At 58.3% G+C, this 13,681-nt stretch overlaps 1 protein-coding gene across 1 annotated transcript in view; it reads right to left on the bottom strand.

Moving 5' to 3' along the window:
• Positions 1-3,945: 3,945 nt before the first annotated feature.
• The window catches only part of dctn3 (dynactin subunit 3), a 34,413-nt gene continuing 24,677 nt past the window's right edge, over positions 3,946-13,681 (bottom strand). Inside the window, 6 exon segments of the mRNA NM_001102997.1 lie at positions 3,946-4,518; positions 6,478-6,537; positions 6,727-6,785; positions 7,751-7,834; positions 8,009-8,095; positions 8,362-8,446. Coding sequence (NP_001096467.1) covers positions 4,429-4,518; positions 6,478-6,537; positions 6,727-6,785; positions 7,751-7,834; positions 8,009-8,095; positions 8,362-8,446 — 465 coding nt within the window. The 3' untranslated portion in view covers positions 3,946-4,428.

The raw sequence follows: 13,681 nt of genomic DNA, 5'->3' as shown, positions 1-13,681 counted from the left end.
ATTCTACTAAACCCGAGCGCCCCCTGCTGGGAGCTGTTAGACTAGCCGCACATTATCCCATAGGGCTTCACTGTACTAAACCCGAGCGCCCCCTGCTGGGAGCTGTTAGACTAGCCGCACATTATCCCATAGGGCTTCATTCTACTAAACCCGAGCGCCCCCTGCTGGGAGCTGTTAGACTAGCCGCACGTTATCCCATAGGGCTTCATTCTACTAAACCCGAGCGCCCCCTGCTGGGAGCTGTTAGACTAGCCGCACGTTATCCCATAGGGCTTCATTCTACTAAACCCGAGCGCCCCCTGCTGGGAGCTGTTAGACTAGCCGCACATTATCCCATAGGGCTTCATTCTACTAAACCCGAGCGCCCCCTGCTGGGAGCTGTTAGACTAGCCGCACGTTATCCCATAGGGCTTCATTCTACTAAACCCGAGCGCCCCCTGCTGGGAGCTGTTAGACTAGCCGCACATTATCCCATAGGGCTTCACTGTACTAAACCCGAGCGCCCCCTGCTGGGAGCTGTTAGACTAGCCGCACATTATCCCATAGGGCTTCATTCTACTAAACCCGAGCGCCCCCTGCTGGGAGCTGTTAGACTAGCCGCACATTATCCCATAGGGCTTCATTCTACTAAACCCGAGCGCCCCCTGCTGGGAGCTGTTAGACTAGCCGCACATTATCTCATAGGGCTTCATTCTACTAAACCCGAGCACCCCCTGCTGGGAGCTGTTAGACTAGCCGCACGTTATCCCATAGGGCTTCATTCTACTAAACCCGAGCGCCCCCTGCTGGGAGCTGTTAGACTAGCCGCACATTATCTCATAGGGCTTTATTCTACTAAACCCGAGCGCCCCCTGCTGGGAGCTGTTAGACTAGGCGCACATTATCTCATAGGGCTTCATTCTACTAAACCCGAGCGCCCCCTGCTGGGAGCTGTTAGACTAGCCACACATTATCCCATAGGGCTTCATTCTACTAAACCCGAGCGCCCCCTGCTGGGAGCTGTTAGACTAGCCGCACATTATCCCATAGGGCTTCACTGTACTAACCCCGAGCGCCCCCTGCTGGGAGCTGTTAGACTAGCCGCACATTATCCCATAGGGCTTCACTGTACTAAACCCGAGCGCCCCCTGCTGGGAGCTGTTAGACTAGCCGCACATTATCCCATAGGGCTTCATTCTACTAAACCCGAGCGCCCCCTGCTGGGAGCTGTTAGACTAGCCGCACATTATCCCATAGGGCTTCATTCTACTAAACCCGAGCGCCCCCTGCTGGGAGCTGTTAGACTAGCCGCACATTATCCCATAGGGCTTCATTCTACTAAACCCGAGCGCCCCCTGCTGGGAGCTGTTAGACTAGCCGCACATTATCCCATAGGGCTTCATTCTACTAAACCCGAGCGCCCCCTGCTGGGAGCTGTTAGACTAGCCGCACATTATCCCATAGGGCTTCATTCTACTAAACCCGAGCGCCCCCTGCTGGGAGCTGTTAGACTAGCCGCACATTATCCCATAGGGCTTCATTCTACTAAACCCGAGCGCCCCCTGCTGGGAGCTGTTAGACTAGCCGCACATTATCCCATAGGGCTTCATTCTACTAAACCCGAGCGCCCCCTGCTGGGAGCTGTTAGACTAGCCGCACATTATCCCATAGGGCTTCATTCTACTAAACCCGAGCGCCCCCTGCTGGGAGCTGTTAGACTAGCCGCACATTATCCCATAGGGCTTCACTGTACTAAACCCGAGCGCCCCCTGCTGGGAGCTGTTAGACTAGCCGCACATTATCCCATAGGGCTTCACTGTACTAAACCCGAGCTCCCCCTGCTGGGAGCTGTTAGACTAGCCGCACATTATCCCATAGGGCTTCATTCTACTAAACCCGAGCGCCCCCTGCTGGGAGCTGTTAGACTAGCCGCACATTATCCCATAGGGCTTCATTCTACTAAACCCGAGCGCCCCCTGCTGGGAGCTGTTAGACTAGCCGCACATTATCCCATAGGGCTTCATTCTACTAAACCCGAGCGCCCCCTGCTGGGAGCTGTTAGACTAGCCGCACATTATCCCATAGGGCTTCATTCTACTAAACCCGAGCGCCCCCTGCTGGGAGCTGTTAGACTAGCCGCACATTATCCCATAGGGCTTCATTCTACTAAACCCGAGCGCCCCCTGCTGGGAGCTGTTAGACTAGCCGCACATTATCCCATAGGGCTTCATTCTACTAAACCCGAGCGCCCCCTGCTGGGAGCTGTTAGACTAGCCGCACGTTATCCCATAGGGCTTCATTCTACTAAACCCGAGCGCCCCCTGCTGGGAGCTGTTAGACTAGCCGCACGTTATCCCATAGGGCTTCATTCTACTAAACCCGAGCGCCCCCTGCTGGGAGCTGTTAGACTAGCCGCACATTATCCCATAGGGCTTCACTGTACTAAACCCGAGCGCCCCCTGCTGGGAGCTGTTAGAATAGCCGCACGTTATCCCATAGGGCTTCATTCTACTAAACCCGAGCGCCCCCTGCTGGGAGCTGTTAGACTAGCCGCACGTTATCCCATAGGGCTTCATTCTACTAAACCCGAGCGCCCCCTGCTGGGAGCTGTTAGACTAGCCGCACATTATCCCATAGGGCTTCACTGTACTAAACCCGAGCGCCCCCTGCTGGGAGCTGTTAGACTAGCCGCACATTATCCCATAGGGCTTCATTCTACTAAACCCGAGCGCCCCCTGCTGGGAGCTGTTAGACTAGCCGCACGTTATCCCATAGGGCTTCATTCTACTAAACCCGAGCGCCCCCTGCTGGGAGCTGTTAGACTAGCCGCACATTATCCCATAGGGCTTCACTGTACTAAACCCGAGCGCCCCCTGCTGGGAGCTGTTAGACTAGCCGCACATTATCCCATAGGGCTTCATTCTACTAAACCCGAGCGCCCCCTGCTGGGAGCTGTTAGACTAGCCGCACGTTATCCCATAGGGCTTCACTGTACTAAACCCGAGCGCCCCCTGCTGGGAGCTGTTAGACTAGCCGCACATTATCCCATAGGGCTTCACTGTACTAAACCCGAGCGCCCCCTGCTGGGAGCTGTTAGACTAGCCGCACGTTATCCCATAGGGCTTCATTCTACTAAACCCGAGCGCCCCCTGCTGGAGCTGTTAGACTAGCCGCACATTATCCCATAGGGCTTCACTGTACTAAACCCGAGCGCCCCCTGCTGGGAGCTGTTAGACTAGCCGCACATTATCCCATAGGGCTTCATTCTACTAAACCGAGCGCCCCCTGCTGGGAGCTGTTAGACTAGCCGCACGTTATCCCATAGGGCTTCATTCTACTAAACCCGAGCGCCCCCTGCTGGGAGCTGTTAGACTAGCCGCACGTTATCCCATAGGGCTTCATTCTACTAAACCCGAGCGCCCCCTGCTGGGAGCTGTTAGACTAGCCGCACATTATCCCATAGGGCTTCATTCTACTAAACCCGAGCGCCCCCTGCTGGGAGCTGTTAGACTAGCCGCACATTATCCCATAGGGCTTCACTGTACTAAACCCGAGCGCCCCCTGCTGGGAGCTGTTAGACTAGCCGCACATTATCCCATAGGGCTTCATTCTACTAAACCCGAGCGCCCCCTGCTGGGAGCTGTTAGACTAGCCGCACGTTATCCCATAGGGCTTCACTGTACTAAACCCGAGCGCCCCCTGCTGGGAGCTGTTAGACTAGCCGCACATTATCCCATAGGGCTTCACTGTACTAAACCCGAGCGCCCCCTGCTGGGAGCTGTTAGAGTAGCCGCACGTTATCCCATAGGGCTTCATTCTACTAAACCCGAGCGCCCCCTGCTGGGAGCTGTTAGACTAGCCGCACGTTATGTTTCCCCCCACACGCACACCCCCCCACCATGTTATCGCCAGTATTTCTCTCCCCCACCCCCCCCCCCATAACCCCCCAAGGACCGAGTCTGGACACAAAGGTAAGATGGAGTTTATTGAGCATTTAAGGGCACACTGGGCACATCTATATGAAGGATATACAGGGGGGTTAGCAATAAATAAAGCTGGGGGTTACCAGGGTGGGACAGATACAATCGGGGGGGGGGGGGGTATTCTGGTTTGGCCCTGGAGCCTGTGGGGACCTTGCTGGATTGTGGGCTGTGATTCTTCCAATCAGAATGTGGGAATGTTGCTAACATAGAGTGTCTATGTACACTGGGGCATTATTAGTCCTTATATACAGCCCCTACTATGGATCCAGCCCTGTTATAGCCGGGGCCCCTTTATAGCATAGAGCCCAATCCTGGCAGAGGCACCGGGACCTAGGCTCTATCCTCCCCAGGAGAGAACAGGGGGAGGAGCCATGTGCAGGGGAGGAGATATAGGATAGCCTATTGGTTTCAGGGCAGTACTAGATTCTATCCAGCAGGGCGGCACTGACATCGGATACACTGCTGCTCATTCCGGAACATTCTTGGGCTGCTTGGAAGCTTCCAGCTGGGATATTGCTTCATCCCACAGCACAAACTGCTTGGAGAGTAGAACAGTCTGGGCCAGAACATTAAGGTCCAACACAGAGACAAAGGGATATATAGGGATGATCCGCTCTGTGCTGAATATCTGTTATTTACTGAAATAATCAATGTAGGTAGGTAGGTATATGTAGGTAGGTGCATGTTGGTAGGTAGGTATATGTAGGTAGGTGCATGTTGGTAGGTAGGTATATGTAGGTAGGTGCATGTTGGTAGGTAGGTATATGTAGGTAGGTAGGTGCATGTTGGTAGGTAGGTATATGTAGGTAGGTAGGTGGGTATATGTAGGTAGGTAGATGGATGTAGGTATGTACAGTTGTGGGCAAAAGTTGTGAGAATGACAAGTATTGGCTGTCACACAATTTGCTGCTAAACTGCTGTTAGATCTGTGTTCCAGTTGTTTCTGTGCGGAGATACAATTACCCTTCATACAAAGGCTTTTATCCACAGTTATACAGAGAGTCAGTACTGGCAGTGTTGCCCTTCTGTTTCAGGCCTCGGCAATGCCACTGGGCACGCTCACAATCAGTTTCTGGCCCAATCCTGACTGATAGCCACCCATTCTCTCATTATCACTTCTGGGAGTTAGTCAGGATTAGTGGCTTTGTGTTTGCGCCCCCCCCCCCCATGCACCCCCCCCCCCCCCCCCCCCATGCACCCCCCCCCCCCCCCCCCCCATGCACCCCCCCCCCCCCCCCCCATGCACCCCCCCCATGCACCCCCCCATGCACCCCCCCCCCCCATGCACCCCCCCCCCCATGCACACCCCCCCCCCATGCACCCGCCCCCCCCCATGCAGCCCAGCCCCCCAGCCGCCCAGCCCCCCAGCCGCCCAGTCGCCAGCCCCCCAGCCGCCCAGCCCCCCAGCCCCCCAGTCGCCAGTCGCCAGCCGCCCAGCCCCCCAGCAGCCCAGCCCCCCAGCAGCCCAGCCCCCAACAGCCCAGCCCCCAGACTTTCTGCAGAAGATCAATCTAATGGTTTTATTGCTGCTTGACACCAGGCCACCTTCCCAAAGCCTTGGCCCCACTGTGCTGCAGATGCGCTCTGCCTGCTGCCTGAGCCCTGCACTGGGGGCACCCCCATCCCACAGCTGAACCCCCTTTAGGAGACCATCCTGCCACTGGCTTAACAAGAATTGAACCTCTTCCCTTGAAGTTCTTGGTGACCCTATAAATGGCTGATTTAGGTGCCATGTTAGTAGCCACAATACCCTGCCTGTGAAGCCATTTTTATGCAACGCAATGACGGCCACACGCGTTTCTTTGCAGGTCACCATGGAAACAATGGAAGAACAATGATTCCAAGCATCACCCTCCTTTGAACAAGTCTGCCATTGTAACCCAATCAGCCATAACGATCTCCTTGCGCTCCCCAACATTCTCCCCTGAGTTAACGAGACGATGAAATGATCTCAGCGGGGCCCTTAATGGCAGCAATGAGATGCAGTGGGAAGGTTTGTTTGGGACTCACTTTCCCGGCACAGAGGGGCAATTCATCTGATCCCCATAACACTCGGGGGTATTAGCTAATTGCTATTATAAAAACTTAAGCAGCAACTTTTCCAATTTCCAATATTTATGTCATTCTCAAAACTTTTGGCCACAACTGTAGGTGCATGTCGGTAGGTTGGTATATGTAGGTAGGTAGGTGGATCAGTAGGTAGGTGGGTATATGTAGGTAGGTAGGTGGATCAGTAGGTAGGTGGGTATATGTAGGTAGGTGGATCAGTAGGTAGGTGGGTATAGGTAGGTAGGTGGGTGGGTGTAGGTAGGTAGGTGGGTGTAGGTAGGTATAGGTAGGTGGGTGTAGGTAGGTAGGTGGGTATATATACTGTAGGAAGGTGGATCTGTAGGAAGGTGGATCAGTAGGTAGGTATATGTAGGTAGGTGGATCAGTAGGTAGGTAGGTGGATATATGTAGGTAGGTGGGTCAGTAGGTAGGTAGGTGGGTATGTGCATGGCAGAAGAAAGGATACCATCTTGTTATAATCCTCTAACAAGCGTTTGGCCTCCCCTGTGATCTCCTCACTCTGATCCTGGGGAGAGAGAAGGGCAGGAGGGGTAACAGGAGGGGTAACAGGATGGGTAACAGGAGGGGTAACAGGAGGGGTAACAGGAGGGGTAACAGGAGGGGTAACAGGAGGGGTAACAGGAGGGGTAACAGGAGGGGTAACAGGAGGTAAGTGGCACAGGGCAGATACTGGGGGGCTACAATGGGCACTTACCTGCTGCTGTATGTGGATCTGGGAGAGAGTCTGTAGCCGGGAGGCCTGGCCGGGAACTGCTGCAGGGAGAAAAGGTTCCAGTTAGTGGCGCTGCTGGGTCAGTACCTTCCGTCAGTCTGGGCTCAGCGCCCCACGGGCTCTAGTTACCCTACAGGCACTCGGGCCCTTGCCAAGGGGGGGGCAGTTTTAGGGTACTATTCCCTCAGATCCATGATGTGTGACTGCTAAAGGGCCAATAGTACGGTACCAGCCGCCACATATAAATGGGAGGGACAGAGAAAGCGGCAGTTGGCGGGGACTAATAAACAGATATTCCTATACAAAAACAGGAGGTGGCAGTTGGGCCGGCAGGTTCCTATACAAAAACAGGAGGTGGCAGTTGAGCCGGCAGGTTCCTATACAATAAGCAGGAGGTGGCAGTTGGGCCGACAGGTTCCTATACAATAAGCAGGAGGTGGCAGTTGGGCCGGCAGGTTCCTATACAATAGACAGGAGGTGGCAGTTGGGCCGGCAGGTTCCTACAGTATACAATAAACAGGAGGTGGCAGCTGGGCCGGCAGGTTCCTATACAATAAACAGGAGGTGGCAGTTGGGCCGGCAGGTTCCTATACAATAGACAGGAGGTGGCAGTTGGGCCGGCAGGTTCCTATACAATAGACAGGAGGTGGCAGTTGAGCCGGCAGGTTCCTATACAATAAACAGGAGGTGGCAGTTGGGCCGGCAGGTTCCTATACAATAAACAGGAGGTGGCAGTTGGGCCGGCAGGTTCCTATACAATAGACAGGAGGTGGCAGTTGAGCCAGCAGGTTCCTATACAACAAACAGGAGGTGGCAGTTGGGCCGGCAAGTTCCTATACAATAAACAGGAGGTGGCAGTTGAGCCGGCAGGTTCCTATACAATAAACAGGAGGTGGCAGTTGGGCCGGCAGGTTCCTATACAATAGACAGGAGATGGCAGTTGGGCTGGCAGGTTCTGATCACATGACACAAAGGAGGGAAATGGCAGCCACGTGGGGCTCATTACCTTTGATGTGCTCGCTGTCCAGGTACGGGGTGAGGCCGTGCAGCTGCTCCAGTAGGGACACCTGTGCCAGGATGTACTGCTCCTCTGTGGGCACAAGGGGCACCGGTTAGTTGGTACAAAAGGGGAGCCCTATGGCCCATTCACTTACTGGCATCAGAGCTCCGCCTCCTGCCCCGCCTCCCCCCAATAGGCAAAGGCTTGCTGTTAGCTAGTGGGAGTTGCACTGAGCTACATAATGTGCCCCAGTGGGGTAGGTACCTGCCAAGATGAACTCCAGCTTCATGGCGTCGGGGAGGGCGATCCTGTCTATGTACTGGGGCTCCAGGTACTTCATCAGGTCTTCAACTGGGGGGGGGCAAAGAGTCAGTCTGGCACCCCCACTGCCCCAACGTCTCTCCCCCAACGTCTCTCCCCCCCACGGCCCCAACGTCTCCCCCCCCACTGCCCCAACGTCTCTCCCTCCCACGGCCCCAACGTCTCCCTCCCCACGGCCCCAACATCTCCGCCCCCACGGCCCCAACGTCTCCGCCCCCACCGCCCCAACGTCCCCCCCCCACTGCCCCAACGTCCCCCTCCCACTGCCCAAATCAGCCAATAGGAGCAGCACTTACTTTTCTTGTAGAGAGTCTTGACCCGCTCCCGCTTGCCAGCGATATTCCCCAGGGCAACCTGAGCTTTCAGCAGTCCGTCTGCCACCTGGGGGCAAGTAAGGCCCATAGTGACCCCTCTATATACACTGGCACCCCCCCCCCTGTATATACACTGGCACCCTGTGCCCCCCCTGTATATACACTGGCACCCCCCCCCCTGTATATACACTGGCACCCTGTGCCCCCCCTGTATATACACTGGCACCCTCTGCCCCCCCCTGTATATACACTGGCACCCTGTGCCCCCCCTGTATATACACTGGCACCCCCCCCCTGTATATACACTGGCACCCTGTGCCCCCCCTGTATATACACTGGCACCCTGTGCCCCCCCTGTATATACACTGGCACCCTGTGCCCCCCCTGTATATACACTGGCACCCCCCCTGTATATACACTGGCAACCCTGTGCCCCCCCCTGTATATACACTGGCACCCTGTGCCCCCCCCTGTATATACACTGGCACCCTGTGCCCCCCCCTGTATATACACTGGCACCCTCTGCCCCCCCCTGTATATACACTGGCACCCTGTGCCCCCCCTGTATATACACTGGCACCCTGTGCCCCCCCTGTATATACACTGGCACCCTGTGCCCCCCTGTATATACACTGGCACCCCCCCCTGTATATACACTGGCACCCTCTGCCCCCCCCTGTATATACACTGGCACCCTGTGCCCCCCCTGTATATACACTGGCACCCCCCCCTGTATATACACTGGCACCCTGTGCCCCCCCTGTATATACACTGGCACCCTGTGCCCCCCCTGTATATACACTGGCACCCCCCCCCCTGTATATACACTGGCACCCTGTGCCCCCCCCCTGTATATACACTGGCACCCTGTGCCCCCCCCTGTATATACACTGGCACCCTGTGCCCCCCCTGTATATACACTGGGCACCCCCCCCCCTGTATATACACTGGCACCCTGTGCCCCCCCCTGTATATACACTGGCACCCTGTGCCCCCCCCTGTATATACACTGGCACCCTGTGCCCCCCCCTGTATATACACTGGCACCCCCCCCCCTGTATATACCACTGGCACCCTGTGCCCCCCCCCTGTATATACACTGGCCCGCCCCCCCCCTGTATATACACTGGCACCCTGTGCCCCCCCCCCTGTATATACACTGGCACCCTGGCCCCCCCCTGTATATACACTGGCACCCTGTGCCCCCCCCCTGTATATACACTGGCACCCTGTGCCCCCCCCTGTATATACACGGCACCCTGTGCCCCCCCCCTGTATATACACTGGCACCCTGTGCCCCCCCCCTGTATATACACTGGCACCCTGTGCCCCCCCCTGTATATACACTGGCACCCTGTGCCCCCCCCTGTATATACACTGGCACCCTGTGCCCCCCCCCCTGTATATACACTGGCACCCTGTGCCCCCCCCCCTGTATATACACTGGCACCCTGTGCCCCCCCTGTATATACACTGGCACCCTGTGCTCCCCCCCTGTATATACACTGGCACCCTGTGCCCCCCCCTGTATATACACTGGCACCCTGTGCTCCCCCCCTGTATATACACTGGCACCCTGTGCTCCCCCCCTGTATATACACTGGCACCTGTGCCCCCCCCTGTATATACACTGGCACCCTGTGCCCCCCTGTATATACACTGGCACCTGTGCCCCCCCCCTGTATATACACTGGCACCCTGTGCCCCCCCCTGTATATACACTGGCACCCTGTGCCCCCCCCCCTGTATATACACTGGCACCCTGTGCCCCCCCCTGTATATACACTGGCACCCTGTGCCCCCCCTGTATATACACTGGCACCCTGTGCCCCCCCCCTCTGTGTACTTCTGGCACCCTGTGCCCCCCCCCCCTCTGTGTACTACTGGCACCCTGTGCCCCCCCCCCCCTCTGTGTACTACTGGCACCCTGTGCCCCCCCCCTCTGTGTACTACTGGCACAGGGGGAACAGGTACTGGGAGTTGTTAACGGAACAGTAACAGCTAAACCCCCCGGGGCAGCCGCTCATAAGAGAAAGGGCACACATTACTTAGCAGCCACATGGGGCCGGAGGGGATGCTGGGAGCAGTAGTACCACACGGGGCCGGAGGGGATGCTGGGAGCAGTAGTACCACACGGGGCCGGAGGGGATGCTGGGAGTAGTAGTACCACACGGGGCCGGAGGGGATGCTGGAGTAGTAGTACCACACGGGGCCGGAGGGATGCTGGGAGTAGTAGTACCACACGGGGCCGGAGGGGATGCTGGGAGTAGTAGTACCACACGGGGCCGGAGGGGATGCTGGGAGTAGTAGTACCACACGGGGCCGGAGGGGATGCTGGGAGTAGTAGTACCACACGGGGCCGGAGGGGATGCTGGGAGTAGTAGTAACACACGGGGCCGGAGGGATGCTGGGAGTAGTACCACACGGGGCCGGAGGGGATGCTGGGAGTAGTAGTACCCACACGGGGCCGGAGGGGATGCTGGGAGTAGTAGTACCACACGGGGCCGGAGGGGATGCTGGAAGCAGTAACACACGGGGCCGGAGGGGATGCTGGGAGCAGTAGTACCACACGGGGCCGGAGGGGATGCTGGGAGTAGTAGTAACACACGGGGCCGGAGGGGATGCTGGGAGTAGTAGTACCACACGGGGCCGGAGGGGATTGCTGGGAGTAGTAGTACCACACGGGGCCGGAGGGGATGCTGGGAGTAGTAGTACCACACGGGGCCGGAGGGATGCTGGGAGTAGTAGTACCCACACGGGGCCGGAGGGGATGCTGGGAGTAGTAGTACCACACGGGGCCGGAGGGGATGCTGGGAGTAGTAGTACCACACGGGGCCGGAGGGGATGCTGGGAGTAGTAGTACCACACGGGGCCGGAGGGGATGCTGGGAGTAGTAGTACCACACGGGCCGGAGGGGATGCTGGGAGTAGTAGTAACACACGCGGGGGGGAGTAGTAACACACGGGGCGAGGGGATGCTGGGAGTAGTAGTACCACACGGGGCCGGAGGGGATGCTGGGAGCAGTAACACACGGGGCCGGAGGGGATGCTGGGAGTAGTACCACACGGGGCCGGAGGGATGCTGGGAGCAGTAGTACCACACGGGCCGGAGGGGATGCTGGGAGTAGTAACACACGGGGCCGGAGGGGATGCAGTAACACACGGGGCCGGAGGGGATGCTGGGAGTAGTAGAACCACATGGGGCCGGAGGGGATGCTGGGAGTAGTAGAACCACATGGGGCCGGAGGGTATGCTGGGAGTAGTAGTACAACACGGGACCAGAGGGGATGCTGGCAGTAGTAGTACAACACGGGGCCGGAGGGGATGCTGGGAGTAGTAGTACCACACGGGGCCGGAGGGGATGCTGGGAGTAGTAGTACCACACGGGGCCGGAGGGGATGCTGGGAGTAGTAGTAACACACGGGGCCGGAGGGGATGCTGGGAGTAGTAGTAACACACGGGGCCGGAGGGGATGCTGGGAGTAGTAGTAACACACGGGGCCGGAGGGGATGCTGGGAGTAGTAGTACCACACGGGGCCGGAGGGATGCTGGGAGCAGTAACACACGGGGCCGGAGGGGATGCTGGGAGCAGTAGTACCACACGGGGCCGGAGGGGATGCTGGGAGCAGTAGTACCACACGGGGCCGGAGGGGATGCTGGGAGTAGTAGTACCACACGGGGCCGGAGGGGATGCTGGGAGTAGTAGTACCACACGGGGCCGGAGGGGATGCTGGGAGTAGTAGTACCACACGGGGCCGGAGGGGATGCTGGGAGTAGTAGTACCACACGGGGCCGGAGGGGATGCTGGGAGTAGTAGTACCACACGGGGCCGGAGGGGATGCTGGGAGTAGTAGTACCACACGGGGCCGGAGGGGATGCTGGGAGCAATAGTACCACACGGGGCCGGAGGGGATGCTGGGAGCAGTAGTACCACACGGGGCCGGAGGGGATGCTGGGAGTAGTACCACACGGGGCCGGAGGGGATGCTGGGAGCAGTAGTACCACACGGGGCCGGAGGGGATGCTGGGAGTAGTACCACACGGGGCCGGAGGGGATGCTGGGAGTAGTAGTACCACACGGGGCCGGAGGGGATGCTGGGAGTAGTAGTACCACACGGGGCCGGAGGGGATGCTGGGAGTAGTAGTACCACACGGGGCCGTAGGGGATGCTGGGAGTAGTAGTACCACACGGGCCGGAGGGGATGCTGGGAGTAGTAGTACCACACGGGGCCGGAGGGGATGCTGGGAGTAGTAGTAACACACGGGGCCGGAGGGGATGCTGGGAGTAGTACCACACGGGGCCGGAGGGGATGCTGGGAGTAGTAGTACAACACGGGGCCGGAGGGGATGCTGGGAGCAGTAACACACGGGGCCGGAGGGGATGCTGGGAGCAGTAGTACCACACGGGGCCGGAGGGGATGCTGGGAGCAGTAGTACCACACGGGGCCGGAGGGGATGCTGGGAGTAGTACCACACGGGGCCGGAGGGGATGCTGGGAGTAGTACCACACGGGGCCGGAGGGGATGCTGGGAGCAGTAACACACGGGGCCGGAGGGGATGCTGGGAGCAGTACCACACGGGGCCGGAGGGGATGCTGGGAGCAGTAGTACCACACGGGGCCGGAGGGGATGCTGGGAGCAGTAGTACCACACGGGGCCGGAGGGGATGCTGGGAGTAGTAACACACGGGGCCGGAGGGGATGCAGTAACACACGGGGCCGGAGGGGATGCAGTAACACACGGGGCCGGAGGGGATGCTGGGAGTAGTAGAACCACATGGGGCCGGAGGGGATGCTGGGAGTAGTAGTACAAACACGGGACCAGAGGGGATGCTGGGAGTAGTAGTACAACACGGGGCCGGAGGGATGCTGGGAGTAGTAGTACCACACGGGGCCGGAGGGGATGCTGGAGTAGTAGTACCACACGGGGCCGGAGGGGATGCTGGGAGTAGTAGTAACACACGGGGCCGGAGGGGATGCTGGGAGTAGTAGTAACACACGGGGCCGGAGGGGATGCTGGGAGTAGTACCACACGGGGCCGGAGGGGATGCTGGGAGCAGTAACACACGGGGCCGGAGGGGATGCTGGGAGCAGTAGTACCACACGGGGCCGGAGGGGATGCTGGGGTAGTAACACACGGGGCCGGAGGGGATGCAGTAACACACGGGGCCGGAGGGATGCTGGGAGTAGTAGTAACACACGGGGCCGGAGGGGATGCTGGGAGTAGTAGAACCACATGGGGCCGGAGGGGATGCTGGGAGTAGTAGTACAACACGGGGCCAGAGGGGATGCTGGGAGTAGTAGTA

Source organism: Xenopus tropicalis, chromosome 1, assembly GCF_000004195.4.
Source record: "Xenopus tropicalis strain Nigerian chromosome 1, UCB_Xtro_10.0, whole genome shotgun sequence".
Classification (NCBI taxonomy): domain Eukaryota; kingdom Metazoa; phylum Chordata; class Amphibia; order Anura; family Pipidae; genus Xenopus; species Xenopus tropicalis.
This window is presented reverse-complemented; position numbering and strand designations above follow the sequence as displayed.